Source organism: Lissotriton vulgaris, chromosome 7, assembly GCF_964263255.1.
Source record: "Lissotriton vulgaris chromosome 7, aLisVul1.2, whole genome shotgun sequence".
NCBI classification, from domain to species: domain Eukaryota; kingdom Metazoa; phylum Chordata; class Amphibia; order Caudata; family Salamandridae; genus Lissotriton; species Lissotriton vulgaris.
In genome coordinates, this window is record NC_141695.1 from 602,230,399 (window position 1) to 602,252,351 (window position 21,953).

Below are 21,953 nucleotides of genomic sequence, written 5' to 3' on the forward strand. Positions count from 1 at the left end.
AACCAGATTCAGTAGCAGAAAGAGCTCTACACATCCTCGATGTTAAAAGAGCTTTCAATATATTACATTGAAAAGACTTAACCTTTTCACAAAACACAACAACTTTGTGTTGCATTTTTAAACCCATAAAAAAGGTTTCCATATTTCCAAAGCCAGAATCAGAGAAAGCTAAGTGATCACTATCTGTAACCCCACAACCTCACTGCACACTTAAGAAATGAGCCTCCATGGCTTTTCTAGGAAGCATCCCATTAGCAGATATCTGTGAGCTAGCTTCATGGAATAATCCACATGCATACACAAAACACTATTGTGTTAATGTCTTAGCTAATCAACAAGCTAGAGTGGATGAACCTGTAGTACGGACCCTTTTTCAAATATCTACGTCAACCACTCGCTAACCACCGCTTTTTGGGAGCACTGCTTTACATTCTATGCTAAGCATATGTATCTACGGCCAACACATGCTACGAACGGAATATGTTACTTACTCTGTAAGAATCTATTCGTAGCGGGTAGTGCTGTAGGTTCATATAGACCCACCCTCCTGCCCGGAAGCAATTGGCTGACATATTAACTTCTCTACTAAAATACTCAAACTTATCTTAACTTTACTCGCATTCTCATCCTTTCTGTCACTATAATTCTCCTGTCCTAAGCTTACACGATGAGCCAAAAAACTATCTAACAAAGGAGCCGACGAGAAGTCACATTAACCTGCGACTCGAAAGACTTCTTTGAAGAAAAACTCGTTGCTAACGTCCGACCCCAACACTAATGGCAGAAGTATGCTAAGCCTATGAATCTACGTCCCTACACTCTACAAATAGATCCTTACAGGGTACGTAACATATTCCTTATAAACTGTAACCTTTTGATTGCATTGTTTATCGGTCAATAGTATTGAAAAGCGTGAGTTATGTCTTACATATTTCCAGTTACACTAGTTTACATCGATTTGCCAGTTCAAGTCTGCGCAAATAAATACCTTGGAGAAACTGCGACTAACAGCATGACTATTGGCCCCCCTTATACTGCAGGCGTTCTCCGGGTGAGACTCTCCCTTCTGACCTGACCACTGCATTTACATGAACACTTGTGGCAACAGTCCTCTTTTTGTATTCAAGGATGTGGTCACTGCTTCAAGGCTATGTTAATCCGTGAAGCATGCGCATGTAAACTGTATGTGAGAAAGATGGCGCCCTCCAGTAGCAGTATGATGAAGAGGTACTTGCTTTTGCTGGCACAGGAGAACATTGAGTTCTGACTGCCAGTGAGTGACAGGCAGCACATTAGATGCTACCTGTACTTGCTCTTAACACCTCATCAACATTAGGTGCAAATTTCATTAAGCGTGTCATTTTTGCGTTTGTGTTAATCAAAACCACTTGCATTCTGGCTCTCTTTTAATATCCATGACCTGAAAAATCAGTATACAAAGCATTGTTAGTTAAAATGCACTGGCGGACGGTGTCGAACATAATGGGACTACTTTGCCATCGATATTTAATCACTTTATTTTCTGGAGGAAGCTTTGTGGACTGCTATGCAACCCCAGCAGTACTTGAAATGGAAATAACTAGCATTGGCCAAGCCAATAGGTCTCGCATATTGGAGAGCCATTGGTTTTGTCAGTGTGTTTTAGCCATGTTGTACTGCAGCGCGCCAGCTGGGTATCATGGCTGAAATGAAAGAAAACAAAGCTGTATGATACAGTTAGGGCTTGCTACATCATAGCACCTTTTTTCTTTACTTTTAACCTTGCTGCACAGCAGCAACACTGCAGTACAACATGCTAAACAAAATTTTTTGAAAGCCAATAGCGCTTGCATAGGCGAGACCTATTGGCTTTGCCAGTGCATTTCCTTTTTTTCCTGTTTCAAAGAAAAATGGCATCAAAAGGTAAGGGGGCTGCCTAAAGGTAAGCAGAATACTTCTGCCATACAGCCAGTGGTGAAAAGGACAAAAGGGTTGAGAACAGACCAGCAGCGCACTTGGAGCCACAGTAGACGGCACTGCAACCACCCCCTGACGGCAGCAATATCATCGAAGCATATAAGATTGCCACTGAGCTTTAGGGCTAACAGTGAATTGGACTGCCATCGAGAGGACAGATGTGCACTCCTTTTCCGGCAGGCGCTGGGGCTTCAGCATTGTACTTAACTTGCATCGAGCACTAAGGCTAGGAGCACTACCATCGAGCCTCATGGCCAGCAGCATGCAACACTGCCTTCAAGCCACAAGACTTATCTTGCTATTCATGCCTCTTTATAGTAGTAGTCGTCTTTTTCTTTCATCAGATCAATAAATTCCCTCACCTATTGCATGTTTTTTACGTAAAGAAGGGAGGATTTTACCCATCCTGTTCTTTTTCATTCTCTTCCTCTAGGCGCTGAATCCTCCGCAGGTGACATTTGATGCAGATAAAGGCTCTCTATGGACACTGCTACTCACTAACCCAGGTCTGTATGCTCTAACAGAATTATAAAGCTTGTCGACTATGAACATGTAAAATCCACCTGGGCAGGGAGGAACTCCCTCAATGCCCTGCATGTGGAAATTCACTAACCCCCTGCCCTCTTTATGGCAGGTACATATAGACTTGACATGTCTGCTGTACATATCTCTATATACCTACACACTTGCGTATACCACACAACCGCGTCTACTGCGCTCACACATGCCTTGGTTTCCCTAGCTGTCCTCTGTATCCTCTTCCACTGCTAATAGGTGTCTGTGGCTATCCTTCAGTGGGTTACTTAACTCGGTGCATCTTCACTTATGGACACAGATCCTGTGACATTTGTATGTTTATTCTTCACTCACACCCACGACACTTAAACACTCTGACTGCTTTGAATTTTTTTTTGTCAGCCGAACTATTGGGTACAGATATACATATGTACATAATATGTATGTAGATATGTCCATGTATGTGTTATTGTCTCTTTTGGATAACATTTAAATGTCAGCACACGATATGGTATACAGTAATATGCAAGTGAGACAATAGTTCGTCCTACCCCTTCACAGAAGTCGCTCTGAAATGCATTATTATTCAGTTGTGATGTCGTGTTCTCCTCTTTCATGCCCGGAAATCACTTTTTCCCTCTCCTTAATCGTGTCTTCCCTCTGCCCTATTAATGTTGGTCTCTTAGAATCAGTGATTCCTTCTGCTCCCTGCCAACCAGCCAGTGTCCCGGTCGTTTGTACCCTTGTCCCCAAGCCCCCTCTACTTTCTCCTCATTAGAACCAGGCTGCGTATTGAGCCCGACTATTTATACCCCCAGTACCTCTTCTGTCAGCCTCATGAATGCCCTGGTCTCTTCTGTCCTTCTCCGCTAGTGCTGTAGCTCTACCTTAGTGCGCATGCCTCCTCTCCTCCACCTTACAGTAAGAGTCTCTTCCACTACTCCTTGGTGCCAGGGTCCCTTCCGCTACGTATTGCTGTCTTGAGTCCCTCCTCCCCGACCTCTCTAAAGACAGCTTTTCTTCTGATCCACACCCATCAGTGCCATGGCTTCCTCCTCAGTACCATAGTTGGTTATAGTTTCACCCCTCTTGAACATGTTTCCTTTGGTAATGGAAACCCTTCTACTCGCCACATAAGAACAAGGTAATTTCTACTCTGTTAGTGTCCTCATATTTCTTGCCATCACCCTCTTCATTAATGCTGGATCTTTTATCCGCACACCGTCGGGGCAGTCACCTTCCCGTATCTTGACCAGTACCACGGATATTTCTACATCACCGTCACCTTAGTGCCTCTTCCCCATAGACTGTGTCCGGTTTAAACCTTCTTACCTTAAGCTAAAAGAGCGCCCCTTCTACCTCCTCTTATTAGATCCTTAGTGTCTGACACACCGGCACTATCAGTGCAGGGATCAATGTTAACCTTCCCTAATCATATCTGCATTTCTACCCCAACCTTACCATTGCCAAAGCCCCCTTGTCATTATTGGCATGAGCCAGTATCCCTCACATTGGTGGTGACACCTGTCCTACCCCCTTCTCCGTAAGTGCCACTGTCTCATTTATCCCTCGCCATTAGTGTCTTTTACTCTCGTCCTCGTTAGTGGCAGACGGTAGCCACCTGGTGCAAGCAGTTTTTGACTTAAAAAAAAGCCCAGCATGCAGTTCTTTTGACAAATTGCACACATTTTACAGATATGTCTTTATGTGAGAAAATTGTGCAGAATCCTTTAACAATGCACATCATTTTTTTTAAAAATGCATAGATTATGACGGACATGGTTGTTTTGAAAAACATTAGCTAGTTATTTAAAGGTTCAGGTCACAGACCTTTTCAGAATGTGTACAGTCTTTTTTAATACAATTTGCAAAGCTATTTAGGTTTACAAAATACATTTTAAAAAGTGTAGAATTCTTTAAAAGAAGGCCTTCACGCAGTGCCCACCATTTCTAACAAAATGAAGCAATAACTTTTCTTGTCATAGTAGAGATGAAGGGCCATACTTGTTCAGAGATGAAGCTACACATGAAACTCTTTCTTAGTTCATAACCCTGAGTTCTCTGCCACGCACTTGGACTGTTTGCTCCTGTTGTTTCAAGTGGTTTCTGTTTTGTTTTATATGCAGATGGGCACCTGCAAGAGACGAATGCAGAATATGTGCACTGGCTGCTGTGAGTACTGATCTGGGTGTTGTTTATGCATTTGTCTTGGGGTTGGGTGTTTGTGGGCCTTGACTGATGTGAATATTGTTGACAGGGAAGTGAATGTATAGCACTTGAGTTTCAAACTAGCTTGCCTGTCCTGTCTAACCTTGCCTGAGAGGACTCATGTTTACATGCATCTCATTTCTTCACTTGGATTCTGACTTCTATCGTTTGTGGCTGCTGAGGTCTCATAATCTTTCAATTTTCCTGCAGGGGAAACATTCCTGAGAATCAAGTGTTGTCCGGAGAGGAAGTTTGCCACTATTTTCCCCCTTTCCCAGCAAAAGGAACTGGGTTTCACCGTCACATCTTTATACTCTTCAAACAGGAGCGGAGAATCGATTTCAAGGATGACATCCGACCAGTGCCCTGGTTAGTTTGGCCTATGCCTCAGAGAATTGGCAATTGTTCCAGTTTCTGCTGTTTCCAGGATCTCGGTCCGTTAAAACATGCAGGCAGTACTGATCCCCATGAGCGCACAGCGTGGCTGGAACCCTTAACTGGTGCACTGATACTGAGGCATCTGATATACAGAGCCTTGTGCTTGTCTTCAAAGATCATGCCACTAAGAGCCCAGCAAATGAAGCATTCACTACTGACATCTGATGCAGTTTTCAGGTTAAAATCCCTTTAGGGTTGACACATAGTTTCAACTGGAAAAAGCCAATAAAATGAATTCTGAGTAGGGTAATAACACTGTTATTTCCTTGAATTAGAGCTATGTTGAAGAAATGTGCACGTATATGTTGTTTTTGTGATGAGTTAGATGAGTTGTTACTCTTCACCATTTGGTTTCCCCTCATTCTCAATCTGGCTTTTTTTTGACTGTCGCTTTAATGTGAAGTGTGGAATAGTTTATGTCTGAAGTGAAGGATTGTGGATGATTTGTTTGTTTTTGATGAATGGCCAGTGTCTTTAGATACATTCAGTCAATGGGTGCCTCTTGGCATGTTAGGAGAGAGCCCTTGGGTCTTGTTGACCATACAGTCTGTGGATATAAGTAGATGTCCTATGCACGTTCTAGAAGAGAGGTTGCTTGTTGTGTTAAGACATTTTCTAGTAGTTGTGTGTAAAGATATTAAAGGAAAAGGGGACATATGGAGCTTAGAGGGACCACATTAGGAATTTTAATTGGACATGAGAAATAATAACAAATTTCATTCATTAGGAACTGTCTAAAAGATAGTACTTGCACCACTTAAGCTCTGTTCCTTCAATTTCAATAAGATCGGTTAGGAATGCTTTGTGGTCAGCAGTATAAAGGCCACTGAGAAGTTAAAAAGGATCAGAATGCAGGCATTTGCCTCGACAACAATTTTAAGGATCTTGTCTATGGTTTTGAGAACGTTTTTTTCTGTTCTGTGTGCAGATCAGAAACCAGACTGGAAATATAAAAGATTATTGTTACTGGGGAATTCTTCCAGTTGGTTGACAACACATTTTCCCAGAATCTTGGAGTGGACACGGAGGCTGTGATGGCACTTTAAGTTGTCCACATTTACTCTTTTGAGAAGAGGGCAAACATAACCTACTGGAAGTCTCTGTGTGAGAGCAGTGCTTCAGAGAGGACTTCATGATTTGTAGCTCCAGAAGGGAGGGGGCATTAGTGTTCCTTAGTGAGTGCGGGGTTAGCTCTTGTTGATATAGCGATGGCTTTCTCTTATGTTTCTGTGGTAATGGGTATGAACATTCTCTAGGTTACTGTGATATATTTCTTTGTGAAATTAATATCCTCAGATGTTTGCTTGGCTATGTTTTCAATACTGCCATGGTTTTGCTGGAGAAATGGGAGGGTAGATATGTTGAATTTAAATTTTGCGAGGTGGTGTTGATGCATAACATCCAGAAAGTGACCATTTTTAATTAATTAATTTATAAAGTTTTATATAGCTCGAACTTGATCTCAAAGGATATCAGAGCGCATGAGGTAACATTAGTACGAGAGTCAAATGGGTAATATACATAGAAAATTCAAAAATTGTGCACAGGAAAGTCTCAAAGTCAATAGGCATTGGGAGCATAACGGCAAGGGGAGCAAATATAAATACAGAAAAAAAATACAGATGTGACATCCATTCTTGGAGTGTGTCCGATGCGCCAAGAGCTCACCATCGCTATTCTTAAGGAGGTAGGAATTTGTTCATGAGGAATCTTTTTGCTTCCAGTTTGAAAGCAACCTTGGAGGAGATTCTCCGGATTTCTGGTGGAAGAGAGTTCCAAATTTTTGGGGCAGAACCCGAGAACGCTCGTTGAAAAGTTCTCTTTTTGCAGAAGATCTGGGGTTTCAGGAGGAAGGAATTCGCACTCCTTGACAGTCTCCTCCCTCCGGATAGTTTTAACTTTTGCGCCAGGTAATTGGGGTTTTTGAAGTGGAGGGCTTTGTGCGATAAGCATGCAATCTTTAGTTGAATTCTAGCTTCGTAGGGCAGCCAGTTTAGAGACTTTAGGACCGGGGAGATGTGGGCATTTCGCTTGGTGCCCGTAATCAGTCTGGCCGCGGTTTTCAATGAAGCCTTTAGCTGAGCCAAAGTGTATTTGGGGAGGCCACATAACGTAGCACTTCCATAGTCCAGCCTCGGTAGTACCAGGGCTTGGACCACCTGCTTGGAGTCGGCTTGAGGTAAGAAAGGTTTGAGATTCCTGAGAGTTCTCAGAAGGTGGCTTAGCTCCTTTGCTTATGTTGCTGATGTGGGTCTTCATATTTAGGTGTTTGTCCAATGTGATTCCTAGCAATTTGGCTGAGACAATGATGCTGGGGGGGGGCAGTTGAAGGCTGTGAGTTGGTTCATTCAGAGGTCAATGATAGGAGTGTGTTTCGGGGGAGAGATGAGGAGGAATTCTGTTTTGGTGGTGTTTAGCAGGAGGTGGTTCTCAGTTAGCCAAAGTTGAGTAGTCAATAGGGTGGAATTGAGTGAAGTGATGTTGTCAGGGGAGGAGATTTTCAGGTATAGTTGGGTGTCGTCTGCATACATATCGAATCGAATGCCCAAGGATTTTAGTACATGCGCTAATGGTTCCAGAAACAAATTGAAGAGAATGGGAGATAAGGAGGATCCTTGTGGAACCCCCATGGTGACTGAGGATGGGTGGGAGAGAGAGTGGTTCGCCTTAACTCTTTGGGATCTGTGCTGGAGGAAGGACGAAAACCATTGCAGCACCTACCCAGAGAGGCCCATCCTTTGCTCCAGAATTTCTAGGAGGTTGTTGAGATTGACAGTGTCCAAGGCTGAGGAGAGGTCGAGTAGGATAAGGAGACAAGTTTCAATTTTGTCAAGCATTATTAGGATGTCATCCATGACATGAGTGAGAGCCGATTCAGTGCTGTGCTCATTACGAAAGCCCGATTGGTGTTGGTCCAGGAGATCGAAGTTTTCGATGTGTGCACATAATTGAGATTGGACGCATTTTTCCAAGAGTTTGGCTAGTGTGGTGATGCTGGAGATGGAGCGGAAGTTGTTAAGATCTGCACTGTCTGCTGTAGGTTTTTTTAAAATAGGTGTTACCTGGGCCTCTTTTGGATAGTCTGGGATCGTTCCCTGTGAAAGAGAGGCGTTGACGATCTTTGTCCAGATTGGGGAGATAGAATCTTTCATTGCTTTGAAGATGGTGGGAGGTAAAGGGTCATTGAAGTGATTAGATGGGTTGATACTCCAAAGGGCCTTATTGATTTCATTTTCATTCAGGATGGTGAAGTTGTCCCAGGAAGCGTTGTGCTTGATACCTCAGCTAAGAGGAGCGGCTTTAGCTGGTGTGGCCAGGGAGGATGCAGGTCCTTTTGGATGTTAAAAAAAAAACCTCCTGTTTTCTAGATCAATGTTAATAAGTCTGGTTTTCTCATTAAAAAAAGTCAGCCAAGTCAAAACATGAGGGAGGATTGACATCAGGATCTGATCGGTTGGGGGCTATGACAGATTGTTGTTTAACCAGTTCAAACAATTTCTTGGGTCGATTGGCCGCTTTGCTTAGTTGGGATCTGAAATATTCCGCCTTGGCTGTCTTGATTTGTTTGTTATAGGAGCTTCTAGCTGATCTAAGGTTTTTTTAGATGGACCGTTGAAGGAGTGGATCTCCAGGAGCGTTCTAAGGACCTAAGATTGCGATGCTCCACATTTAGGTTGCTATTGAACCAAGGCTTAGATATTTTTGAGGGTGCATTTTTTTTGCTGGAGTGGCGCAACATCGTCCATGATGTTGGAGATAGAGGAGTTATAGAAATCTGTAAGTGCCGGTACTTCGGCTAAGTCTCTTTGGAGAGAGAGGGCACGCTTACAGCGGGTTGCTAGGTCAGCTGTGTTGATGTCTCTGAAGTCTCTTCTCCAGATCTTTGGTTTAGGAATTTGAGGTTTAATCTGAGATACCCCCAAGTTGATATGGAAGGAAATGACGTGATGGTCAGACCAATCGCAGGGTATGATGGAGTTCAAAGTTATAGACTGATCTTTGGAGATGATGAGGTCTAGAATTTCTCCCTTTTTAAGGGTAGGTTGGTCGCAATGTTGAACCAAATCGTGATCCTTCAAGAAGGAGTTGAAGCATGCTACATCTTAGTAGTTAGGATTTGACCAATGAAGGTTAAAGTCTCCCAAGTAGATTTGAGGCTGCATTGAATCCATATTGTTAGTTATGATTTCCATCAGTTGTTCAATGAATGGTAGATTGTTGCCCGGGGGGTGATAGAATGTATGCAGGTTGCAGACCAGCTGCTTGTTACTGGAAATGTTGAGGCAAAGGTATTCGCAGAATGATGGGGAAGAGGAATCTGAGAGGGAGATCGCAAGTGTCCTTCTATGTATACAGGCTAGGCCACCTCCTATTTTCGTAACTCTGTCCAGACGAATTATGTCATGGGAGGGGGGCACCAAGAGGTCTAGAATCGGAGTGGACGAGGGGGTGAACCAAGTTTCTGTGAGGATAATGTCTAATTCATTATGATGTATGAGGTCGAAGATCTCAGAGGCATGTTTGTTGGCAGATCTGCAGATAAGTAGTGTGCATTTGAGTGAAGTCGGAATATGGGGGGAAGGAGGCTGAATGATGTTCACTCTCTTGAGGTTGCCATTATTTATGACTCTGCGGTTATGGAGGGGTTCCCTGTTCGGGTTAGAGTAAATTGTTTGAATTTTTCACATTATACTTGAGTTGGAGTCCGTGTTTGAGGAGTAGGGCTTGAGGAGGCTATTAGTTTCAAAGTATGCATGCCCTGACAGTGAGCATCTTGTCTTCAGGTGTATTCAAGCAGTATAAGGCTGAGTCAGTGAATATGGTAATAGCCAATCCCTTCTGCAGGTCAATTGATGCTGTGTTATGGAGCGTTGTGTGATTTGTTGTATTTTGTTTCGGATTGGTTGTGTTGAGTAAAAAAGTGGCAAGTTTGGTGCCCCTTAGAATTAGCAGTTTGGATCAGTACAGATCATTGGATCTAAAATTTGGTTTATTTAATTCATCATGCAACTTTATTTTACATGTATTACATGATCATCATTGTATTTGAAGTCTGTCAATATATAGTTCGTATATTTAGAGTCCTTTCACAGTAGTTGTTCGGGCGATTTTATGGTTGTTGTTTGCTCCATTTTTCTGTCAACCACCTTTGAGTTGGTTATGTCAGTTGTTTGACCAGGAGACATCTGGTGTTCTTTCAGTTCTTTTTTGCTTTAGGTTTGGTTGCATTTTTGTGGATCGCAAGTGAGTTGAGCTAGGAACACGAGTATTTATCAATCATCACAAACACTGACGATGTTCTTGATTGCCCCTTCGGCCAAACACCTAAATCTTTACATATCAGTGCACTGGGCGAGAATACAGTGGGGCCAAGACTATAGAACTATTATGAAAAAGTAATGGGCCTACTGCTGTGGTCAAGAGGGTGAGCTGTCTCCCAGTGACATGTTGCGTCTTGTTCATTTTATCTATATCCACAGAGTATACACACCCTTGAAAAACTTTATGCATAGAAGCTGAAAGCGCACTCTTGCTGTGACAGATGTGGTGCACCAGAGGCGGACGTCTTACATCTTGTGTGGCGGTGCTCGGCAATAGCTGAATACTGGTGTAAAGTGGGTGACTTGCTCACACATATGATTTAAGAAAACATCACGTCAACTCAGTTGATTGCCCTCTTGGGATATACTAAAGACGCTCTTGGGATATACTAAAGACGTACCGTGTGCTGTGCACTCCTTTACATCGTTGGCACTATTGGCCAAGAGGCGAATGTCTTGTGTGTGGAGTGAAGACTGTAGACCGAGGGTGCATGAATGGCTGAGGGATATGTCATATTGCAACAAATATAACTTTAAAATTCCATGGCTCTCCCAACTCCTTACCTTACATCTTAAATCAAAATATTGAGAACATTGAGGCTGACAGAGGTGGGAAGCTTCGATTAAGTAGAACTATACATGTGCCTGCATATTAGGCATTGATTGTAAACCTTGAGCACAGGGCGAGCCGTGGCGCTGAGAACAGAGCTACCAGCATTCATACTTTGGGACTTCTTTTAAATACATTACTATGTTGATGCCACTGATTTCTGGCTGCGATATAATGCTGGGCTGTCTCTGTATCTGAAAGAGACACGTTAGTGATAGATTCCTTACCTTAGAATATCCCCAGGCGTCAGACTGGATCCGGAAATTGTTGCGTAGCAGTACCCTTGCGCGTCGGTAGGCGTCGTCTGCGGCTCCGCGTCCGTCGTCGGCGTTGTGGGCACCGTGATGATGTCTTCGGAGTACTTAGACGCCGATCCGCGTGCAGACGTCAGTTCTGGAAAAAGCAGTAACCCTTAGTCAATTTTTTACTAACTTTTTGGATCACTTTTGATCATTTCTCGTAGTCTTACGACTCCGATCGGTGCCGTAGGGATGCCCGGATTCAAGCACTGCGAGGATTGCGACCGCACGATGTCGCTCACGGATCCTCACCAACTGTGCCTAACTTGTCTAGGCGTCGACCACGACAAGGCCTGCTCCGACTGCCGGGCCCTCTCTTCGAAAGCCAGGCGGGAGCGGTCCCGCAGGCGACTCAAACTCCGGCAGTCGGGCCCGCACCACGAGAGGTCCCGGTCCCACTGGAGGTCGAGGGACAGGTCGTGGGGACGCAGCCGCCACAGCTCCGGGAGTCGGCACCACTCCTCCAGGTCGAAGTCGTTGTCCGGTAAGAAACACAAGAAGTCGAAGAGGCGTCATCGCTCTTCTGACTCCCCCCCTCCCCCGACGCTCGCGCGACGCGGCCGGTGTTTAGGGTGACACCGCCCACGCGGCTCCGCCGGAGTCACGGGCGTCGCGGCCTGCCCCACACCCTCCGGTCCCTGGGCACGATGCAACGCCGGGGGAGATAGAGCGCTTCCTCATGGCCATGAGGAACCTCTCTTCCCCGATGGGCTCCGCTGCGCCTTCGGGCCCAGCGGACCCGTCTTTAGCCCCTAGCGGTCTGGGGCTTCGGCCCGACGCCGTCGAGTGCTTCGGCCGCCGGCGCCTTCGGGCCCGGCGCCGCAGGGCCCAACGGTTCCGAGGCCGCCGGCGCCTTCAGGCCTGGCGCCACTGGACCCGCTTCGGGATCTGGGTCGTCGCCGGTGGACCTTACGACCGCCCCGGCGTCGGTCCGCCAGGTGTCGCCTCCGGCGCCGTCCTCGGGAAGCGCCGTCCCCGATGCCTCCTTCGCTCCGGTTCCGACGTCGGAACGGCACCGCTGGGCGCCGCTTTCGACAGCGCTTGGGGAGTTTTACTTCAATGAACCGGCCCCATTGATTGAAAACCCTGAGTATCAGGAGATGGGTGATGATGAGGATTTGTAGGGGTCTGAGGACCCTCTGACCCGAGAGTGCCAGTCTCAGGAGGACTGGGCAGGGGAACTTGGGGAGGCCAGTGGTCTGGACACTTCTCCAGACACTGGTTTTGTCTCTCCTCCTACCGTGCTTCGGAGGAGGGGGCAACCTATAGTGTGGTGTTGATGAGGGCTGCCAGGGCCGTGGGCCTTGAGCTCCCCGTCGCGGCCGTGAGGACTAACCTCCTCACTGAGGTCCTTAAACCGCAGTCAAGCTCGGCCGAACCTCTGCTGCCCTTTAATGAGGCCTTGACCGACGTTCTTTTGGGCACTTGGTCCAGGCCCGCTACGGGTTCGCCCGTAGATAGGAACGTGGCCAGACGCCACCGCCCGGCTCCGGGCGACCCATGTTTCCTGTCCAGCCACCCCACCCCCGAGAGCCTGGTCATCCAGGCATCCAATTCCCAGACCGCATTCCCGTCGGCTCCGCCGGACAGGGAATCCAAGAGGTACGAGCAGTACGGGAAAAAGATCTTCTCCTCCCTTAGTCTGGGACTGCGGTCTTCCAACACCGCATGCCTCTTGGGCCGCTACACCCACTCTCTGTGGGAGACGGTTGCGGAAGTGCTGCCACAGTGTCCTTTGGAGGTACGGGCCAAACTCGGCCAAGCCCTTGTGGAAGGCCGAGATACAGCCAAATATTCTATCCGGTGTGGGCTTGATACCACCGACTCACTAGGTAGAGCGATGGAAACGACGGTGGTGGTTAGACGCCACGCCTGGATGAGGTCCGCCAACTTTTTGGCCGATGTCCAAAACACACTGATGGACGGCGCCTTTTTGGTGACAAGGCAGACCATGCGCTTGAGCGCTTTAAGGACTCCAGGGCTACGGCCAAGTCGGTCCCGCACCAGCACATGGGTGCCTTTTGCTCTTTTCGGGGCCAAGGAAGGGGCGCCCCCACACGTGCGCCAGCCACACGCCGCAGACTACCATCCAGCGCGGTGGCGGCCGTGGAAATCGCCGTGGAGGCGGTCGGGGAGAACGGCGAGGCCAGTCCACACCCTCCCCCGCAGCATCCGCCTCTAAACCCTCCTAGTCGGTGCTTTTCGGCCCATGTGATGCCAGTGGGGGGCAGGGTTCGCCATCACCACTCTCACTGGCGCACTGTCACTTCGGACAGGTGGGTGCTGCAGATCTTCCGGAGGGGCTACTCCCTCCCCTTCGAGATGAGTCCTCAAGCCATGCCACCGCAGAACCACCGCGTATCGGGGGATCATTTGCGGCTTCTCCAGGAGGAAGTTTCGGCCCTCTTGGCCAAGGGGGCCATCGAGCGCGTTCCTGGGCCAGAAGTAGGACGTGGTTGCTACTCCCACTACTTTCTGGTACCCAAGAAGGGCAAAGGGGGCCTACGCCCTATCTTGGACCTACGGAACGTCAACGGCTTCCTCCGGAAGGAGAAGTTCAAAATGCTGACTCTGGCTCAGGCCTTGGCTGCCCTGGACCAGGAGACTGGATGGTAGCGTTAAACTTGCAGGACGCCTACTTCCACATCCCCGTCCTGCCGACCCACCGGCACTACATGCGGATCACGGTAGGCCACGAGCATTTTCAGTTTACCGTGCTCACCTTCGGCCTAACCAGCACCCCACGGGTGATCACGAAGGTGATGGCGGTGGTCGCAGCTCATCTGCGCAGGTTAGGGGTTTCAGTCTTCCCCTACCTCGACGACTGGTTGTTGAAGGCGGGCTCGCCCCAGACAGTCGTCAGCCACCTCCAGACGACGGCAGACCTCTTGCACCAGCTGGGGTTCTCCATCAATGTGCCGAAGTCACACCTGTGCCCCTCTCAGAAGCTCCTTTTCATCGGAGCGGTTCTCGACTCGGCGCAGTTTCAGGTTTACCCACCCGAACAGCGGGTTCGGGATATCCAGGCTCTGATTCCAGTATTTCAGCCTTTATCCCGGGTCTCGGTCAGGTTGACGCTGCGGCTTCTGGGGCTGATGGCCTCCTGCATCCTTCTGGTGCATCACGCCCGTTGGCAGATGCGGGCTCTGCAGTGGGACCTGAAGTTTCACTAAGCCCAGCATCAGGGCAACTTGTCCGACCATGTCCTGATCTCGGAGGGCACTGCAAGACAGCTGCAGTGGTGGCTCACGGACCGCGATTGGGTCAGCGGCAGATCCCTCTCCCTTCCCCAGCCGGAGCACGTAGTTGTGACGGACGCGTCCCTCCAGGGCTGGGGAGGCCACATTGGAGAGGTGGAGATCAGAGGCCTCTGGTCTCCGGCGGAGTCCCGGCTCCATATCAATCTTTTCGAGCTGCGGGCGATTCGTCTAGCACTGAAGACATTCCTCCCCTCTGTCCGGGGGAGTGTAGTGCAGGTGTTCACGGACAACACCACCGCCATGTGGTACTGCAACAAACAGGGCGGGGTGGGGTTGTGGACCCTCTGCCAGGAGGCTCTGCGCCTCTGGCAATGGTTGGAACATCAGGGCGTGACCCTGGTGGTTCATCACCTGGCAGGTTCTCTGAACGCCAGGGCGGACGAACTCAGCCGCCGGTGCCTGATGGATCACGAATGGCGTCTGAACTCGGACTTGGCGCAAGGCCTCTTTCAGCAGTGGGGAGAGTTTTGGTTAGATCTATTCGCCACCAAAGAGAACGCGCAATGTCAGTTCTGCACGTTGGAATTTCCAAGGCGGCACTCGCTCGGAGACACTTTTCGTCGCGAGTGGAGTTGCGGTCTGTTGTACGCCTTTCCGCCTATACCACTTCTGCCCAGAGTGCTGAAGAAGATCAAGCGCGACCGGGCACAAGTCCTTCTGTTGGACCTTCTGTTGCAGCAGCAGGGGACCGTCCTCCACCTGAACCTGTCCAGTCTCCACCTCCATGCTTGGAGATTGAGCAGTGACAGTTGAGGTCATTTGACTTGCCTCCTGAAGTCTGTAACATCATTCTGGCAGCCAGGCGTCCCTCCACAAAGTCGGTATACGCCTGCAGGTGGAACAGATTTGTGGCATGGTGCACAGCAAAGGCTGTGGATCCCCTTAATGCCCCTCTTTCTGAGGTTCTTCTCTTTCTTCTTTCCCTTGCCCAGCAGGGCTCTGCTCTGGGCACTATCAAAGGCTACCTTTCTGCTCTTTCAGCCTTCTTGAGGCTGCCTGATCAACCTTCTTTGTTCAAGTCCCCTATTGTTAACAGATTCTTGAATGGCATCACGCATACGTTCCCTCCTGTGCCCTTTGTGATGCCTCAGTGGGACTTGAACTTGGTTCTTACTTTTCTGATGTGCGCTCCCTTTGAGCCACTTCACAACTGTCCTCTTCACCTTCTCACTTTGAAGACTGCCTTCCTGGTAGCCATCACCTCAGCCAGGAGAGTGAGTGAGCTCCAGGCTCTATCCTGTAAACCTCCTTTCCTTTCGGTCCATCCGGACAAGGTTGTGTTGCGGACACGGCCCTCTTTTCTACCCAAGGTAGTCACGGCCTTTCACATTGGGCAATCTATCACCTTGCCCACCTTCTTTCCGCCTCCGCATCCCTCGAGAGAGGAAGAGAGGCTCCACCGTCTGGACCCAAAACGTGCGGTCTCGTTATATCTGGATCGCACACACCAGTTCTGGGTGAATGACCAACTCTTTGTTGGTTACGTGGGCGCTAAGAAGGGGAAAGCGGTGCACAAGCGGACCATCTCGCTATGGATCATCTTGTGTCTCCAGGCGTGTTACTCCTTGGCTAAGAAGGAACCCCCTGTTGGGCTGAGGGCTCATTCCTCTCGAGCCACGGCTACTACTACTGCCTTGAGCCGAGGAGTGCCCTTGCAGGACATTTGCCAGGCGGCTACGTGGGCCTCGCTGCACACGTTTGCAAGACATTATTGCCTGGACAGCCAAGTCCGGAGGGATGGCTTCTTTGACCGTTCCGTCCTCCAGGACTTTCTGATGTGATTATTGGTTCGCAGACCCACCACCGGGGTTGATATTGCTGGGGTATCTATTCTAAGGTAAGGAATCTATCACTAACGTGTCTCTTTCAGATGCACAAGTTACTACTTGTGTAACGATATATCTGTAAGGGACATTAGTTAGTGATAGATTCCTTACCGACCCACCCATCCTCCCCGTTCTGCGAACCGATATCTAGGGTTAAGGTCATCCCTTTTCAGGGCCCTAGTTTCATGGCACCAGTGTTGGTTTTTAGCATAGCTCTGCGTTTCTGGCGTGGAAAAGCGGTGTCTAAGAACTGACGTCTGCACGCGGATCGGCGTCTAAGTACTCCGAAGACGTCATCACGGCGCCCACAACGCCGACGACGGACGCGGAGCCGCAGACGGAGCCTACCGACGCGCAAGGGTACTGCTACGCAAAAATTTCCGGATCCAATCTGACGCCTGGGGATATTCTAAGGTAAGGAATCTATCACTAACTAATGTCTCTTACAGATATATCGTTACAAAAGTAGTAACTTGTGCTTCTGTTTGGGTTGTACGACTGTTTAAACTCAATAAATAAATAAAGAATATATTTCAACGTGGCTAGCATGCTTACTTAGTCTTAGCTGCTGTGGTGTGAAGCACAATTGAAGAGAAGCATACTAGACATTTTCAGTTGTTAAGGAGCACATCTCCTGGCTTGTGATTCTGTTTTGGTCCTTATTTAGAGTTTTTATTTAGGGTAGGTTGGTTGATGTAAGAGTCAGGTTTTAAGCATTAACAAAATATTTAGCAGTTTATTTTGGGAGGGAGTTTCAGCATTTGAAAGCCTTGACTTTTAATGTGTTTCCACTGCATGTGCTCTGTTGCTGCTTTTATTGAGACTGCTGATAATAGTCTGTGTGGTAAGGTGAGTGTGTGGTGATTGCTGAAAGCTATCTCTTTGTGCTAGAGAACCTATGAGGTAGGTGGGGTGGAGAGAGAATACATGGACTGACTGTGGTCACATGTCTCTGGATGAAACTGCTCAAAACGTTGCTGAGATATGTCTGATCAGGTCAATCTATATTTTTGCTGCAGTCTGTCTTGAGGTGAGGCTGGCTGCAAATTAACTGTGACCATTTGTCTCTAGGGTAGACTGTCCATTTTGTAGTTCTAGTCACTTGTCTGTGTATGAGATCATTCATGGTACGGTTGACGTTACCTGCCTTAAGGTGAGGCCGTGGAGCTGTAAATGCTTAGTGCCCCTAATCTTTGGGTGAGAAAGTCCATGGAGGGGAGGGGGCTGATAGTCCATTATACCTGTGCAATCTCCTCTTGACAGTATGGATGCTTCTAAGGTCAGGCACATGGTATGAACACATTTTCTATGTGGGTTATATTGTGCAGTGCCATCTTGTGGGTGGGGTGGCACTCTGCTACAAGTCTCGAGGGCAACTAGTGTTCTTTAATTGATTTTTGATTGAAATGGTCAGTGCTGACGTTTTTTTTATTTTGTTTTTTTTATTTTTTTGTTTAGTCATAGCCTCCGGAAGAGGACATTCAAAACACTGGATTTCTACAGGAAGCACCAAGATGACATGACCCCAGCTGGTCTGGCCTTCTTTCAGTGTCAGTGGGAGGAGTCTGTGACCCATGTATACCACCACATGTTAAGTAAGGATGCTAAAAAGGAACTATTAATTTGCATTAAGTGGGTGCACAACAACAAAACATTGGATTGGAAGAATGAAGGAGCGGTCTGATTAGGAAGCATATTATTGGAGGAATGGGGAAAAGGAGCTTAGTGAGGAGTGAGAAAACCAGGGGAAAGGGGCGGTAAATAAGAAAGTATGAGAGCAAAGAAATTGAGAAAAGGAAAACTAAGAACATTACATGGGTTTGAGAGTATGCAGAAATGTATGCTTGGTAAGAAAACATAAATTGCCAGAATGGATAAAGGGTTCTAAGGAATAAAAAAAATTATGACTTTTGGATAAGAAATGAAGATCTTTATAATATATATCAAATTAATTTCCTGTTTAATCACTCAGTTCAGAAACAAAGTATCTACTGGCTGATGTGCGCAAAAATGATCGCTTCTGGAGTCTTTTGTGTGTTATGCATGCTTGGACACGAAACTTCTTTCCTCAACCTTCTGTCTCCTCTTCCCCTCAGATATGAAGGAGCCAATCTTTGAGTTTGAGCACCCACCTGTCTATCACCCGCCTCAAGTCAAGTTTCCCCATGGTCAGCCACTGAGATACCTTGACCGGTACCGGGACAGCGAAGAGCCTACCTACGGCATCTACTGATTAGGAACCTAACTCCTTCAGAGGATGAACAGCTTACCAGAGAACAAGCAGCTCCTGGAATACACACCAGCAGATCTGCTGTGTGTGTATAAACAATGAGCATAAGAACAGAAACAAAGGGGACGGAGTTTTGAGTGTACAAGTGAACTGTACATATCCGAATAATCTGTTATCTGTCATATATACATATTTATATTAAAACTCCCCAAGATGGAATCTGCCATTTTTATGTAGCCAAGATGGCCATGTTTGATGTATGAGTTTATTTGCAAGCTTTCCTGACACCCTAAGTTCTATTTATTCTGTACAGCAAATGACGAGTGTACACGAATAGTGACTATCAGCTTTGTTGTTAGAGATTTTATATTGCGGACTCACTTCTGCCAAGATCTTAGAAACATCTGCAGAACAAGATGTGGTGCAGCACTTTTTCCAGTTGAAGCTGCTAAGTGTTCAATGGCGCTGTGATACTGTAGATATACCCAAAGCGAGTTATACCAGGGGAATGGAGTTTGTTTGAACAGAAATGCCAATCCGCCTTACCCCTTTTCTTTTTGTACAAAAGATCAAAACAATAAAGTGTTAAAGTAATTGGAGTTCGTGGACCTCCATGAAATGTTTATAGTTTTCAGAGGAACGCTGCAAGAGATCGTCCTTTGTTTTGTCATCATAAATGTCCGAGTGGATTATGCAGGGTTGATGGGTGGGTTATCCGTAATGCAGTGATATTTGTCGAGTGCATTATCCGTACTGATGGTCTGGGTGTTCCACTGCAGCTGACACTGGCTTCTTGATGATTTTGTGTGTTAGAGCAGAAGTATAGTTGCCTCCAGGTCCCTGGTGGGATCTCTTTACAAAGACATAGACTTCACTAAAAGACTGCAAAGGCCCCATGGAGGTTTGAAGGGAAGGGGTCTCCAGCTGAGCAGGTGATTGGGTGGCCCCCGTTAGTTCACTCTTTTATTTTGATCAGTTTGACATTTGTGTTTATTTTTCAATAGAATGGTGAGGTCTGTTTGGATTGGTTAGTCTGATGATGCAAGCACTGATGGCGTTCTCTGTCCACCAAATATCTAGGAAAGGCAAGAACACCCCTTCATCCGCCATCTAAAGACTGACCAGGCCTAATACAAATGCAGATTCCTGCTAGGTTCAAGTAATTAAGGCTTAACAACAGTGCTCTAAGTTGGCCAGAGCCTGCCACGGCGGGCCCTGGCAAAGCCAAAAAATGGACCTTCAACCAGGAACCTATGGGACCCTCTATTTTAGTCATTCACCAGCTAGAAGAGGAAAAAACATACCTTCCTGCCCGTCGCGTGCTATTACTGCAACACAATGTCACAGACCGCCCATTTGTGACACAAGGACTAAATGGCAGGTGGCTACGGTTTACCATTGCTGCTCCAGAACCTAAAGCATTTCATTTTCACTAAATAGCTAATGTAGAGCCACTTACTTTTAAACACATCCTGTCGAGCATTTGTTTCATATCCTTTTATTTGGAGTTATTGGTGCCTGGTCTGGTGGAAGGTTGGGTGACAAAGCTGGCTGTGCTAGGGTTTGACATGTTCACCTGTAGATTACGAGAGAAATCTGCAACAGTGCTTGGGAGTACAAGATTCGCAGCTGCAAGGCACTAGGGTTAGAAAGGATTTTACAGGGCCTTCTACCAAAGCAGATGAACTGTGAGCGGTTCAAAATGCTAAAACATCTTCATAGGTTTTCTGCCTTCTAGGCACCGAACTCTCTGATTTTGAGTGATGCTTATGCTACTTGAGTAGAAAACACTGGAAGTCACCTCTTGTCACAAACCGGGAAAAAATGTTTAGCCAGCGAGTTAAAAGCTCATGATTGACATTTATTGGTACCCGCACATCAGTAGACTGAATCGCTTCTTATCGCACATTTTAGATGGATCATGCTGAACAAAAGAATTCAAGGCTTACTTCCAGTAAAAAATAATTAATAATACTCTGTTTAACCAGGCCCCAAACATTCTGCATATTTAACAAACCTTCCATTTATTAAACTAGTTTCCAAAATATTTTAAAACTAAAAAAAAATACTAGTACCACCTGGTTTCATACCAACCAGAACAATCATTAAATCATCCATCCTTGCAAGTGAAGATTTACTCAACAAACTGAAAAATTCCTACATTAAATATACTCAAAGGCAAAGACTTAAAACATCGGACCCAGCAAACTATAAATGGCAAACAGACCTTTCCTAATTAAACTTATCAAAGAGGCATCTTTCATCCACCTCTCTGATTCCATTAAACAAAACAAAATACAGTGTTACAAACATGTGGCTTCCATCCCAGAAGAAGCACTAAATCAGTGTTAATGGCTATCTAGAATAACCTCACAAGCACCGGAGTTTCTAGATAGGAGGTAGCCCTCCTCCTTCTCGACCTGTCGCTCAATTTGGATACTGTTGGCCCTAACTACTACTCCAAAATCTGAATAACACTGAATTCCAATGCACAGTTCTCAACTTAATCAAGACTTACTTGGTAGACAGAAAGCAAATAGTTATCCTTCCTCATTTCAGCTCACCCTCAATCAGGTGGGTGTCCCACAAAGTTAAACAATTGCCCAGTTTCTTTTCAACGTTTGTGCCCCCAATCCTAGAGCTCATTAACTCTTTAAGGCTTACTTTATCTAATTACGCTGAAGACATCCACATCATCCCAAAGCTTGAAAAATCATCAGATAGGGACATTTCTGTAGTTGGCATATGCCTACGAGTTGTAGAGCCTTGGCTGCTTAACAATCACCTGCAGCTCAGCTCCTCTAAAATAGAGAAAACTATAACCTCATCAGGCCTAAATAAATTAGACCGCTTCCAAGACCTTTGTAGAATTAATTAATCTAGATGTGATCATCGAATCCAAACTCCCTCCTTAAACTCAGGTTACTCAAGTGAGCAAAAAAGTACTGCTCATCATGAGAATACTAAGCCGGACCTTCCATGGCTCTGGACTGTACCATATACTACTGGTCTTAGGAGCTTTAGTCCTGTCTTGGGTCACCTATGCCAGTGGGCTTTATCTCGGGATTCTGAGAGAGCTCCAAAATAAACAACATATTTCAACAATTCCAAAATGCTGCTGCTAGACTAATGTTAAATCTGAGCAGACACAACATCATCATCTTTGCTCTTGATGCCTTACACTGTCTCCCCATCACTAGACGAATTTCATTCAAAGCTCTTGCCTGGGCCACTGAGTTATCCATGAGACCTGCTCTATCTTTCTACAACAAAATCCAGGCTATATTGT

The 21,953-nt window shown here is 46.6% G+C and overlaps 1 protein-coding gene across 1 annotated transcript in view; it reads left to right on the plus strand.

Moving 5' to 3' along the window:
• Positions 1-19,255, plus strand: part of MRPL38 (mitochondrial ribosomal protein L38) — an 88,361-nt gene extending 69,106 nt beyond the window's left edge. The window contains exons 5-9 of the mRNA XM_086930723.1: positions 2,390-2,462; positions 4,599-4,644; positions 4,891-5,049; positions 17,893-18,029; positions 18,531-19,255. Of these exons, the coding sequence (XP_086786849.1) occupies positions 2,390-2,462; positions 4,599-4,644; positions 4,891-5,049; positions 17,893-18,029; positions 18,531-18,667 (552 nt within the window). The 3' untranslated portion in view covers positions 18,668-19,255. The remainder of the gene's footprint in view (positions 1-2,389; positions 2,463-4,598; positions 4,645-4,890; positions 5,050-17,892; positions 18,030-18,530) is intronic.
• The last annotated feature ends 2,698 nt before the right edge of the window (positions 19,256-21,953 follow it).